Source organism: Drosophila biarmipes, chromosome 2R (genome assembly GCF_025231255.1).
Source record: "Drosophila biarmipes strain raj3 chromosome 2R, RU_DBia_V1.1, whole genome shotgun sequence".
Taxonomy (NCBI): Eukaryota; Metazoa; Arthropoda; class Insecta; order Diptera; family Drosophilidae; genus Drosophila; species Drosophila biarmipes.
In genome coordinates this window covers 14,967,370-14,979,847 of record NC_066615.1, presented here as the reverse complement: position 1 = coordinate 14,979,847, position 12,478 = coordinate 14,967,370, and the positions used below count along the sequence as shown (strand labels likewise).

The window sequence follows — 12,478 nt, the reverse complement described above, 5'->3', positions numbered from 1 at the left end:
GGAATTATTGGCCCAGGTGGAGGGGTAAAGGTGTAACTCGGGGGGTTGGCCGTGGAAAATGCACTAAATAAAACATGAAATTGCAAAAAAATTCGACCATGTGAGCGGCACATGGATGTCAGGTGAGCTCCCCCCCCTCACATTTCACCCTCTCAATCTTTCTGGCCAAGAATTTGCAGCTATAAATTGTTGTCGCCGAATAAAAGTGGAAAGTGTATAGAAGACTTCCTCCCGGGAATAATTGTGCACACAATAAATCAACTTGAGCAGCGGCGGCAACTGGCGAACAAAAGGATTTTTTCAATTTGCTAACGAAACGCGGCACACAAACACCGAAACACAAAATAAATGATAATAGCCCCTGAATGGCCAACTATTGTTGGCCAAGTGTTTTTGCGACAGCGAAGCCGCAGGCCAAAATGTCAAAATGCTAAATATTAATCATCATTATTTCAATCAACATTTATTAACATGGACTTTGCATTAGCACATAATGTATTTCTGACCTTTTGTCATTCTGCTCCAGAGGGTTACACTCGCATCCTTTGTGCGTCCCCATCCACGTGCAGAGACCACATTTTCAATTTTGCCACGAGGGTCAGGAGGAAAAGGAGCCAAGGCAGAGCCACAAAGGCCGGGACCCATTCGTTTGTCTTTGCGGCCTGTCCATGCGAGTGTGTGTGCTGGCCCCCTTGGCACTTGTTTGTCAGCCCATGCCCATGCCCATCCCCACCCCAAAAACCATAACCATCCAACCCAAAAACACCCACCCCACCAACCATTCCAGAGTCATTTCAAACTCGATTTCAGTCATTTGTCTTTTGTCATATTAATAATTCCCTTTTATTATTGCCACCATGATAATAAGCTGTCTGCTATGACCGCTCCACTCGAACATCCCCATCATCCCGAAACATTTTCCATTATCCCCGACTTTTATAATTTCCCATCGCAGCAAAAAGGTGCGCGTTCACCTTTTTTGCGTCGCGCATTAATAATAATATAAGGAGAGTGGAACTGGCTGGGGGATGCGTACCCTTCCCCAATTGGGAGATGTTCGAGTGCTGCATTGTCCACTGGAACAAAACACTCTTTCCCTCTTTTACACTGAGAATAAACGGGGTTCTTATTACTAATTGTATAATGAACAATCAAGTCATTTTAAGCATGCTTTTGGAACACGGCTACAACCACCCGATATTGGAAAACACTGACTTAAAATCGTTGACTATAAAACTTTTAAATAAAAAAAAAATTTAATTCTGAACACATCAATCTTATGTATACCAAACCTAATTACTAAGGATTCACAAAAAAAATATTAGTTACAATTTTTAAGTAGTTTTCCAAGTTAAAAGATGAAGCTTTTGCATGACATAGAACACTTTTGGTTAAACAAGTTAAGGTTGGAATAAAAAGAAAGAAGTAATCGAACTCAGGACCAACCTACAGACCTCTCACATATCACAGCTCAAATGCAGCACATGCAGATACATTTTCATAGCTTAATTTTAATTGAAATATTGTATTTATAAACTTTTATATAAGGATGAACACTGTGCAATCATTAATCAATTATGTGGTTTCCCAATGACCAATTTTTTCTCTCAGTGTCCGGCCCTTAACTTGCTCTCTTGAAGTCATTAATTTTCATCTGTTGTTTCTGCTGTTGCTGTGAGCTGTGTGCATCCCTCTTTTTGCAGGCAAATAATCTTAAGTATTTGCTCGTTGCGGTTCGCTTTGTAATAGATCATTAATAAGGAGTAAAAAATTCCACAAATGCTGGGCAGGCAAAGTAATATTAATGCAGTCAAGTGAGTTATTTACTAATTTGATAGATAACCGCAAAACTTCCTAACCAACGAAGCGCTGCCTACTTTCAACGCAACTTTCATTGTTCCGTGCTGTGTGTGCTGGGAGTGTGTGGGTTCTTTGGTTGTGAGTCGAAGACAAAGGTGTAGAACTTGAAGTTGTCAGCTTGTTAGGGAGAGTTCTGAGCCTTTGCTGGCGAAGACAAAAAGTGCTTGCCGAAAACCTAAACAAAATGCAAAAGTTCAGAGTTCAGGGAGTGCGCGTGTGTGTGCTTGTGATTCGATTAGCCTTGGGTTTAGAACAAGTTGGCTCCATTCAAATCAAAACCAAAAACCACAAAATATCAAGTGCCAGACCAGAAGGAACCTAACTTGATTTGCAATTATTATTGTTTAACAAGAAGCATAAGCCGACACTTATCCCCACTCACATACCGTAGCACATCTTGGCACTCGGGCTGTTGTTGTTGATGCAAGAAGCCCTGTGAGCGGGGAAAATTTTCAAATATTTGAAAGCCTTCATCTGCATCTCCAGATACAGATTCAGATTCAGATACAGACCCACACACAATTGTTGCGTGGCCCTGCCCGGAAAACACTCTTGAGGTTGGGGCACATAAATCCAACGACAGAGCCAGACCAATGTCATCTTATTTTAGGCAAATGATAAATTGACAAATTTATTTGGGTCACAGCCAGGGCACATTCATCATCATTTGCAGGAGGATTTCCATTGGGCCACGGGGAAATTGAAAATTTCTCTCTGTCGTTCGTTTATTATTTTGTTTTCTTCTTTTTTTTTTGGTTATTTCGAAGGGACTCCACTCATAATGGAGTTGCTGGCCAACAACAACTGACACTTTTGCCTAATGCTAATGCAGTTATAATGAGCTCTAAGCCAATTGGATTGGATGCCTCTGATTTGGGTTGGGTTGCCAAGTCGAAGTCAAAGTCGGACATTTGCATAATTAAAATTGATGTTCATGCTGGCAGTGAATACCGTACTTGGGTACTTGCAGCTCCATCGAAGGGCCGTCCGACTTGTCCATTGTTTATTTATAATCCCAGCAACTAGTGCGCTGATTGAGTTGCCCGAGTTGAGGAGCGCATAAATTTGCATTATAGATCGACACACAGGAATCGTAGGACCAAATGAACGAAGGACCATAGTCCACTGAGGGAAAATGGGGTTTCAAGTCGGAAGTAAATATGTTAAGTTACAGCTAAAAATCTAGGAATTTCGAAAGGGTTTAGTTATTCAAAAGCACCCAACTATCCTTATAACTAAATTTTTTTATACTTTTTTTAGATTTCTCGCCCAAGTCTTTTTCCAATTTTTTCCTTATATTCTGCGCAATTTTTCTTAGTGTAAATATATTCGTAGAAGAGGGTCTCTTGTTTTGACCTACTGTTCATCTGCATGCAACATTCGTGCTGCAATTTCTTTTTGCATAATGCAGGAGACTGTTCAACTTGTGCCCAGACGGCAAAGCCGGTTCAATCAGCTCCCCAGTTAAACGGAAACATTAAAATATTCTTTCTTTTCTCTGCTGTTTGTTGAAAAACTCACCTGGTGAAAGTTCCTCGGTGACTGCCTGTATTTGTGAAATTAGCATGAGGCAACCGCCGAGCAGAAGCCATTGCACCCTGCTCATTGTGGCAACACTTTTGTTTCGAGTTGGTCGGGTTCTGTCTTCAAATTGGATCTGAAATGTTTGGGAAAAACATAACATTCAATTAATAATGAGCTTTTCCTCGCTTAGTAAGTGAAATCCTTGGAAATAGGAATCGCTTTGACAGCAAGAAGCGCAGTTGACTGTCAAAAATGTTATCTACTTTTTACCTACTTTTAAAATGTATTGAATGGTAAACAGTATGTTTGGATTTCATATTTAAAAACTAGCAATTTAATAACATTAGTTTGGTATTTCGAGGTCCGATTTCTCAATATCATGTTGAAATTTAGTTTCTCATTGTCTTGTTAAGTCTTGTGATTATCGTGCGTTCAACAAATGTTACATTAAGGAAAAAATATATTTTTAGACCAAGTAAACTTTATGGTAACTTTCTCTGACAGACAATCAAACTATAACCTTAACCGGACGTCGAGAAATTGGACGTTACTTAGTTATTATTAGCTATTAGGCAAATTACTGAAAATTAGAACTCAAACTCAGAAGAAATCCATCAACAACTCCCATGTTTCTGAGATAAAAATCTCGAAATCGCTTTATCGCGATATATTCAAGAGCATGGTGCTCGCATTTCTGCTCTGTGTAATTACTCATATAGCAGATATATAGGTACATCTGCGCAATTTGCCATTAAGATTTCCACCATCGACAGGCGGCAGTTCCGACGCACATTATTCACCGGGTGCTCGCGCCGCAAAGTATGCAACGTCATGCGGTGTGGCAGCGAGATGACGGTGGAAATCGGGGGGTCTGGAGCTGTGGAGGTCGGAAAACGGGTGGAAAAGTGCGGAAAGGCGCCGCCAAGGGCGAAGGTCCTCGATTGGGGGGCGTGCCCCGAGTCCTGTGCCCTCTGCCACACGTCAAACACATTCATCACGAGTGCCAGAGTGACAGATGGCAAATGCGCCTACGGCCTCGTTTGCCCGCCGCTTCTGGCCAGGAATCCTTGATCCTTGGTCCAGTTTGGCCATGACAACGGCCGGGCGGACAAGGGCAAAAAGGACAAATGGAAATTTTTCCAATTATTGCCGCCGGCAGCAGCCGCTTCTTCGGCGCCGAACAAAAAGGAGCATTTAACGCTTTAAAGTGCGACAATGGCCATATTTCATTCATGGCCAGGCTCAGGGATCCCGCTCCGAGATTCCCCGGAATCATCAATAACTAATTGCAAACTTTTGACTGACGTCGCCAGTTGATCAAAAACTCATTCTGTCAGCCGCATGTGGACACGAATCCAATAAAGAAACGCCAGCTCCACGGCGAAAATATATACATTCTAAGTAGTGCAATATGTAATGTGGTCACATCTGGGTCTGACATGATTCTGGCATTAAAACGAAAGTCATTTTTCGGGCGGCTTCTACAGAAGACCTTTCAGCTTTTCGCTTATTTTGAGTTTGTACAATATTTGGTTGGTGAAATTCACTTTTATTTTAGACTGACAGCAGCTGCTGAATAATTACGCATACACAAAAGGTTGTGGACAGGCTAGGGTTAGGTGTACTGTGCGCGACATAAGTGTGGAGGAGCTGCTATAAGGAGTCCGATAAAAGTAGAGAGTATACAAATTTAGTTATAAAATTATATTTAAGAGCGTTATTAAACTTCTCAAATAATTATTAGTAGTAGTAGTCCTATAAAAAAAAAGATTTTCTTTACTATATATACGATTAAGACACTTAGTAGGTCAAAAACAGGAATCCTAACTCATATAACCTTTATCTACAAGCCACTTTTGATTATTTATATTATGATTCTTAAATAATGCCATGATATACTCTATATTATATAAGAAAATAAATATTAAACAGTATTCCTTGAGTTTTTTTATGATTGTCTTCATTCTTTGTTTGTATTTAAATATTATATAAGAAAATAAATATTAAACCGTATTCCTTGAGTTTTTTAGGATTGTCTGCATTCTAAGTTTGTATTTAAAATATTTTCTAATAGTACAAGGTAATTACACTTTAAACTTAACTATTCCGTGGGATCCCTAAACATATTTGATGATTTCTAGTTCAGTTCAGTTCTTCTCCTCGTGATTGATTAACTCAAGTGCACTTCCTGTGCCGAAACGGACTGTAAATAGGCACCATATGCTGGCATATGACCCAAGACGCGGCTCAGTGGGTCCCATCAACACTTTCAATTTCAAAAGGAAACTTTGGGCCACCGACCACACACCCATATGCACGAACACGGGGGCGCCGAACAAAAGGGGGCCAGTGGGCGTGGGTGGTTCTTTTCGGGGGGTGGGCCGGGTGGTTTTGGCACTGGCGGATTGGCAAGGTTTTACGAGGTCCTGTTAACCGCGGGTATTTACACTAAGTCTAATGAAATGTTTAACAAGCACTTTGCTCTGCGCAAATCCCAATGACCCATAATATTAGCATAAAATCACTTGGCACACTGGGTGAGGCGGGACGAACCTAACCCGACCTACACCGCGCCTAGCCCCCAGCCCCCTCATAAATAAGTAGTTTTGGGTGTGTTCGGGTGTACGTAACTACTTGCTAGTCAGCCTGCGTGGCTTGACACGCTCTACGGGAAACTGCGGGCCTCGGCTCGGGAAATTTTCATTTAAATTGCACACTTTAAAAGTTTGCCCAGCCGAAGGGAGGGGGAGAGTGGCAGGCCCCCAAGAAGAAGGGCTTAACAAAGCACCGACATGGCCTATGGCAGGCTGTACATATATATTTTGCCATTACGCTGCATATAAATTTTTATGTTGGTCCATACTTTATTTGTTTCTGGCCTCCGTTTGGTTTTCTGCCCCCTGCGACCCCCACTTGGCTGCTACCAAAAATAAATTACATTAAAATTCTAAGCCATCAGCCAGCGAGCTTTGGAAATTTATTTTTCCACATTATTCGCCGCTTGCCGCAAAACTCTATTTTCTTGGTGGGGTTAAGAGTTGGGATCCGAATGCGGATCCGGGATCCGGGATCCGGGCTAAGCCCCGGCAAAGTTGTAAAGTATCATTCGAGTCAATTAGTTCATTTGCAGAATTTCATTTCGGTCCGAGGGAATTTTGATGAGTTTCATTAAGTTTTGAAATAAATTTGAGCCGAAAAGTGGGTGAATGTGTTGCCATGACCACTGGGCATCTGGCCATTATTTTGGGCTTACTTTGTTTATGTGATTACTTTTTTGGGGATTTGATTAAAGGGTTTTTGAGCAATTTTTACGGCTAGGCAGGTATGTCTATAAAAAATATATAAATAGCCTATTACAAGTAAAAAGAAAATTAAAATTTTTCACACTTTTTTAGGTGAGATATTATCTAAAACTAATTCTAAATAAATTATAACAAATCTTTTTTTTTTTTATCATCTATTTTAATTGTCTTAACAAAATAAGGCCAATTGGTTTATTTATTTGTATTATATCTATACCATTTTTAATTTATAAAGAAAATTGAAATATTTGCACACTTTTCTAGGTAAGTAATTACTTAAAAGTAATTCAAAATAAATTTTAAAAATCTATGTATAATTTTTAAACAATTTGTTTGCCATTTTAATTGTCCTAATCATTTAAAGATATTTATTTGTTTTCATTGGCCTTTAGAATCAATGTTTTTACTGCTTATAGAATTGGAGATTTTGTGTATTTATTTTCTTTTCTTCATCCTATTCAGGACAGCCCACATGAATCCTTGGCCCAGCTTGCACAGGTATGTCCTTTTCCCCCATTCTCAAGTACATACATGTGTTTGTGTACACATACATACACTCCCAAACAATCACATACACCCTAGATTCTTGATATGTTTTAAAGGAAATAAGTATAAAAAACAAGCTTGACTTTCATCACCAACTTACTTTATTAAATTAATGCTTCAGTCCTGGGAAAAACCTTTGTTAAACCATGAATTCTATTGTTTAGTTCTTGGTTAGGACGAGTTGAAAAAATGTAAACACACTTTTGTATGGTACACACAAACACGCGAAAAGGAACACGAACTCGGGGATAAGTTGATTTAGGCTTTAATTGGGCTTATCGAGGGATAGCAACGTAATCACAACCATGTCTCACTAGTCAGATAGTTAAATATTAGGTTTCACTTGAGTTTTGAATATTTTTGAGGGCAAAAACACAGAAAAATTGGCATACAAATTTACAGACGCTCGAAATTCGCTGACAAACGGAGCAGACAAGCACTCGCTCTCTCTCTCGCCGTTTCGCTTCCACATCGTTTCGTCCTGCGGGAGAGAGGCAGCTGTTCGAGTCCTGTGGCGAAAGGACCTTTTTGGGGGTGAGAGGGTTCTGGCAACTGTCAAAGTGACAGCCAGGCCTTCGCAGGGCGCAGGCGCCTGTTTCGCTCGGTTTCCAAATCGTTTCAAGGAACATATCCTGGGATTTCAGCAGGGGTGGCTCGTCCTGCCGCTCTCGCACCATCCTTCTCTAGAGAAACGGAGAGAGAGAGGGCTCTCCCTCGCATTTGACAATTACCTGGAGAATTGGCATTAGCCCATTTTCGTTGCGTTATAAATTGCGTTTGTCACTTTGGAGCATTCTCCGACTTTGGGACCCCAGCACACACGCATTTACAAGGGTGTGATTTTACATTTTCCCCCCCAAATCCACCCACCTGATTTTACCACCCAAAGGCCCCCTCTCCCCATGCCATGCAATTACATTTAACTTTCCTTGAGCAGCCTGCTGGCTCGGAATTAATTTTCGATTTTATTGTCAGTTAGTCAAACCCACTTGCTTCGCTGTCGCTGCGACTGACTCTGATTTAATTGAAACTGCATGAATATGCAATTTCGGGCTATAAATTGAAATCTCGATTTCTCTGCCCCCCCTTTTTTTTATAGCCTTTTGGAATTTTCACTTTTAATGGCTCTCAGTTGGCTCCTTGGCAGTTTTCAACACACACACACAACCCACATTTGTATAACTTATAGAACAGACTGGAGGCCAATGTGAACACCTGCACATATATATAAATAAAAAATTAAACCAAGAAAGCTGAGGAAATCAAAGGATGTGGGAGAAACTGGTGAACTGCATCAAGGGTAATGGCGGCGGGAAGACAAGCTGCCAGGTTGTCCAGCTGGCCGACCTGATGAAGCAGGTGCCCTCGAACCAGCTGAAGATGTTCCAAATGTTTGCCAAGAAGCACGAGGAGTACAAGGAGTAAGTGGGGGTTACACAAGTCGAAGGGGTTACAAGGAACATTTGATATGTATAAAAGGGGGTCTGATTTTGGGCGAACTTAATGAGTCGACTATCTATAAAAGGCCAGGTTGTTTCTCATTTAAAGACAAATTTTTCTGCAGCATTTTATGAATCAACCATTTCAATTTTGTTGACATAGAATAATTGCGTTTTTTTTTATTCATTTTTAAGGGGTTTCTCTTCAGCATGATACAAATTAAGATTTTTTTTTAATTACCTTAAAATTTTGGTATCATTGTTTAATCAAAATGCACTATTTGTGATGCCAGACCGTATTTTTCTTAAGAGTTCTCGGTTCTTATGATAATGCGTTGGGGTTGTTGAGACAAAAAGAAAATAACCGCGAATTCTTCAGAAGATACTTTTATGTAAGAAGGTTAGAAATATCCTGTGATGTTTCGAAACTCATAAGATTCTTATTTCACAGTGTGATATCTTAAGTAGGGCCCTAATCAGTAACCATAACATATCTTCGCCAGTCGAGTTCGCAAGTACCCAGAATCGTTGCCGCCAATTGACTGGGAGTACTACCGCCAGAATGTCCGCGAAGAGTTTGTGGATTGGGTGAAGGGTTACGAGACCAAGTATGATAAGCTTCACTCCGTCTTTGAGAATCGACACGCCATGGTGGATCACAAGCGCTACTTCGAGAAAGTGGACGAAGAGGCGGAAGTGGTTAAGAAGGCTATAGCCGCCTATAAGGCCGAATCAAACGAGAGAATCAAGAAGCTTACGGAAAGTCTAGAGTTCGTAAAGGCCATGCAGCCCTACGACCAAATGACCATGGAGGAATTCTGCTTTGCCCGTCCCCATTTGGCACCGGATTTCATCAACAAACCCACTTTCTGGCCCCACACTCCCGAGGAGCAAATGCCAGGTCCTTCGGATCCCGAGGCAGCAGCAGCTTTGCACCATGAGGAAGAACCGGAACCGCCAAAGAAGCCATCCCCTGAGAAACCACCAGAAAAGGGTTCCGAGGTACCTAAGCCTGCAGCACCTGTGGCTCCGCAGAAACCCACCGAACCAGCTATAGACACCACTCAGTTGGCTGAGAAGGCCAGTGGAATGGCCAAGGAATTGGTGGCCAAGGCAATTGTGCTGTTCAACAGTCTCAAGGAGAAGCTGTCGGGCCTGGCGAAGAATGTTCAGAAGAAAGCCGAAGCCGCCAAGGCAGCCCGTGCCGAAGCTTCTGGCAAGTCAGTGACTTCCACATCCACTCCCACACCCACAAAGTCCCTAGATAGTATTAAGGAACGCGAGTCCGCTCCAAATATTTGTAACCAAACCATTTTACGCAGCGAAGAGGAGGAAGCCAATCCGGAGGTCAAGGCCAGACATGCCAACCTATCCATCGAGGCAGATCCCTGCGAAGCCCAAGAAGAGAGAACCAGGGAGATAGCCAGGGCTCTGGAAAGAAAGCGTCAGTTAAAAGAGGCTGAAGAATACAGGGAGTACCAGAGGAGCAGGGAAGCCTGTAAGCCCAAAGAAGAAGAGCCAGTCTGCGAGCCTGATCCTTGTAAGCCGAGGGAAGAGGAACTCATCTGTGAGCCTGATCCTTGCAAGCCAAAAACCGATCCTTGCAAGCCCAAGGAGGAAGAAGACATCTGCAAACCAGATCCCTGCAAGGAGGAAGATCCCTGCAAGGAGAAACCTGAAAAGGAAAACGATTGCAAGTTCGACAAGGACAATGATGGTAACTTAGAGAACTCAAAGGAGCAGGAGCAGGTCTTCATCAACATAGCCAAGTGCAGCGAAGATTTGGCCAAAAAGAAGGAAAAGAAAACAGGAGAGCCTGGTAAACCTAAGGAAAAGGCGTCGCTGACAGAGATACCTCAGGGTTCGGATCAAAAACCCATACTGGGCATGCAGCTATCATCATCGAAGGATGCCAAAAAGGATCAGAAAGATAGTATTGAAGGGGCACACGAAGTGGGTCCTGTCTACACGGATCCTAAGCAACTTGCAGAACTGCTGGCCAAGGAGAAAGAAAAGAAAGAGCTCAAGGAAAAGATAGGGCCGGCTAAGATTGAAGATGCCATTAAACCCGAAGACGATAAACCACTTACCATCTATCCCAAGCTGGAGATAACAGCCAAACCCAAAACCGAAGACGTAGATGGGGCCAAGGAGTCGCCCAAGGATATGGCCAAGCAGGTGTTCAGCATGGCCTCGGGAGCTGCTTCTCTGCTGACAGAAGCCACAAATACCCTAGAGGACTTGAAGAAGAAGAAGGAGGCTCGTCTTGAGGCCCTCGAACAGGCCTATACCTCGGCTCAAAGACAGGCCCAAGGAGCTCTGGCCGAGGCTTCGAAAGCCGTGGAAGCCGCCAACAAGTTGGCCCAGAGATCGGCCGAAAAAACAGGGGAAGTGAGCAGCCGCGATAAGGAGGCCTTGGAAATGGCCGAAAAGCATGCCATTCTGGCCAAAATGCTGGCCAGTCGTGCCGTTGCCCTAAAGGACGAGATCGCCCGAGTTCTCAATGATCTGAAAAAGAAACAGTAATCCTTACTTTACATATTTCTAAATGATTTTGTACCACATTTTGTTTGTTGTATTTTCGTATTAAATTTTCTGTTTTTTTGTTGTTATCCCGTTCAAAGTTTCGCTTTCATTTGATTTCTAGCCGTTACGTTTGTTTTTATGCAAATTTTTTCAGCCAGCTTTGCTGACCAAAAGTTGGGCGACGGGCTATAAATTTTTTCTTTTCCACCAGCCTTGGTTTGCTGCTGAAAAGTTTTCTATTTGGAATTAGCCGGCGAAATGTGTGTGAGGCGCTCGCAGATTGCATAATTATGCTAATTTTGTTGTTTTTCCACCCGCCACTTGGGAAGTGTAAAAGAGTATATGGGAGTGGGTGCGGGAATGGAAAGAGGACATTAAACATGTTTTTAAATTTGTTTATGATGCACTATTCACTAAAATGAATTTTAGTTACTTTGCTGATTTACAAGTAAAAAAATAAGGATAGGCAGATAACTTTTTTTAAGGTTATAAAATAAATAAACTCAAAAAAATATACATTTTTTTAAATGCGAAAGGGTTTTCTTTTAATTAATAGGGTAATGTCTTAAATTAATGTATCGTTGTATTTCATAGGTAAAGGAACAAAATATTCAAAAAGCCCAACAGATAATTCTTTAGTTCGCAATATTCTGAAGAATTCGCGTTTTTCTATATTCTTATCTTGGGTCGCCAAAAACAAAGAATGACCAATATTCTTTGGAAAAACATCTTATATTGAACCCATTTATTTATATTTGTTTTTTTAAGAAATAAATGGTACAGTCCGCGCCATAAATAAACATTTTTATTTCCTTATACTACGAAACCGGACTTATTTAAGAACTGCTTTTAGGTACCCTCTAAAATGCTGTTATATCCTCTAAAATGCTGTTATATCCCATTTTTGTGCCCATTCACCTGAGAGAATAGGGTAAAAGGCAGTCAAGCTGGTCCGCTTTACGGATCCTCCACTTTTTGTTTGGCATTCAAAGCAGCCTTTCGCAAAGTGTTGCCTACATTTCGGCGCACCGCTTTCGCAATCAAACTCATTTGCATAATTAGCTAGTGCTGTGTGCGCGTGTGTTCTGCTGTGGGTGCGTGTTTAATTCCAGTTTGATAGTTTGTTATAAGCTTTAAGCTGAAACATTCCTTTTGTTCGCCCCAGAACAATGGGTCGGTCTGCTTTCTGGCGGACAATGTAAACAGTGTGCTGAAATCCGGCTTTAATTTATGTGTATTCATCGGCGTATACGTCCATGTAAATTTATTTATATATATTTG

At 41.6% G+C, this 12,478-nt stretch overlaps 2 protein-coding genes across 2 annotated transcripts in view; one reads left to right on the top strand and one right to left on the bottom strand.

Annotated features, from left to right (window-relative positions):
* The window catches only part of LOC108036551 (semaphorin-2A), a 38,861-nt gene extending 31,220 nt beyond the window's left edge, over positions 1–7,641 (bottom strand). Inside the window, exons 1-2 of the mRNA XM_044091984.2 lie at positions 7,333–7,641; positions 3,382–3,517 (exon numbers count right to left, since the gene is read on the bottom strand). Of these exons, the coding sequence (XP_043947919.1) occupies positions 3,382–3,466 (85 nt within the window). The 5' untranslated portion in view covers positions 3,467–3,517; positions 7,333–7,641. The remainder of the gene's footprint in view (positions 1–3,381; positions 3,518–7,332) is intronic.
* A 747-nt stretch (positions 7,642–8,388) lies between these two features.
* Positions 8,389–11,283, top strand: LOC108036264 (proteoglycan 4). Its single transcript, XM_017112275.3, has 2 exons — positions 8,389–8,653; positions 9,175–11,283. The coding sequence occupies exons 1-2, from the start codon at positions 8,502–8,504 to the stop codon at positions 11,195–11,197; spliced, it is 2,175 nt and encodes a 724-aa protein (XP_016967764.3). The 5' UTR covers positions 8,389–8,501; the 3' UTR covers positions 11,198–11,283.
* The last annotated feature ends 1,195 nt before the right edge of the window (positions 11,284–12,478 follow it).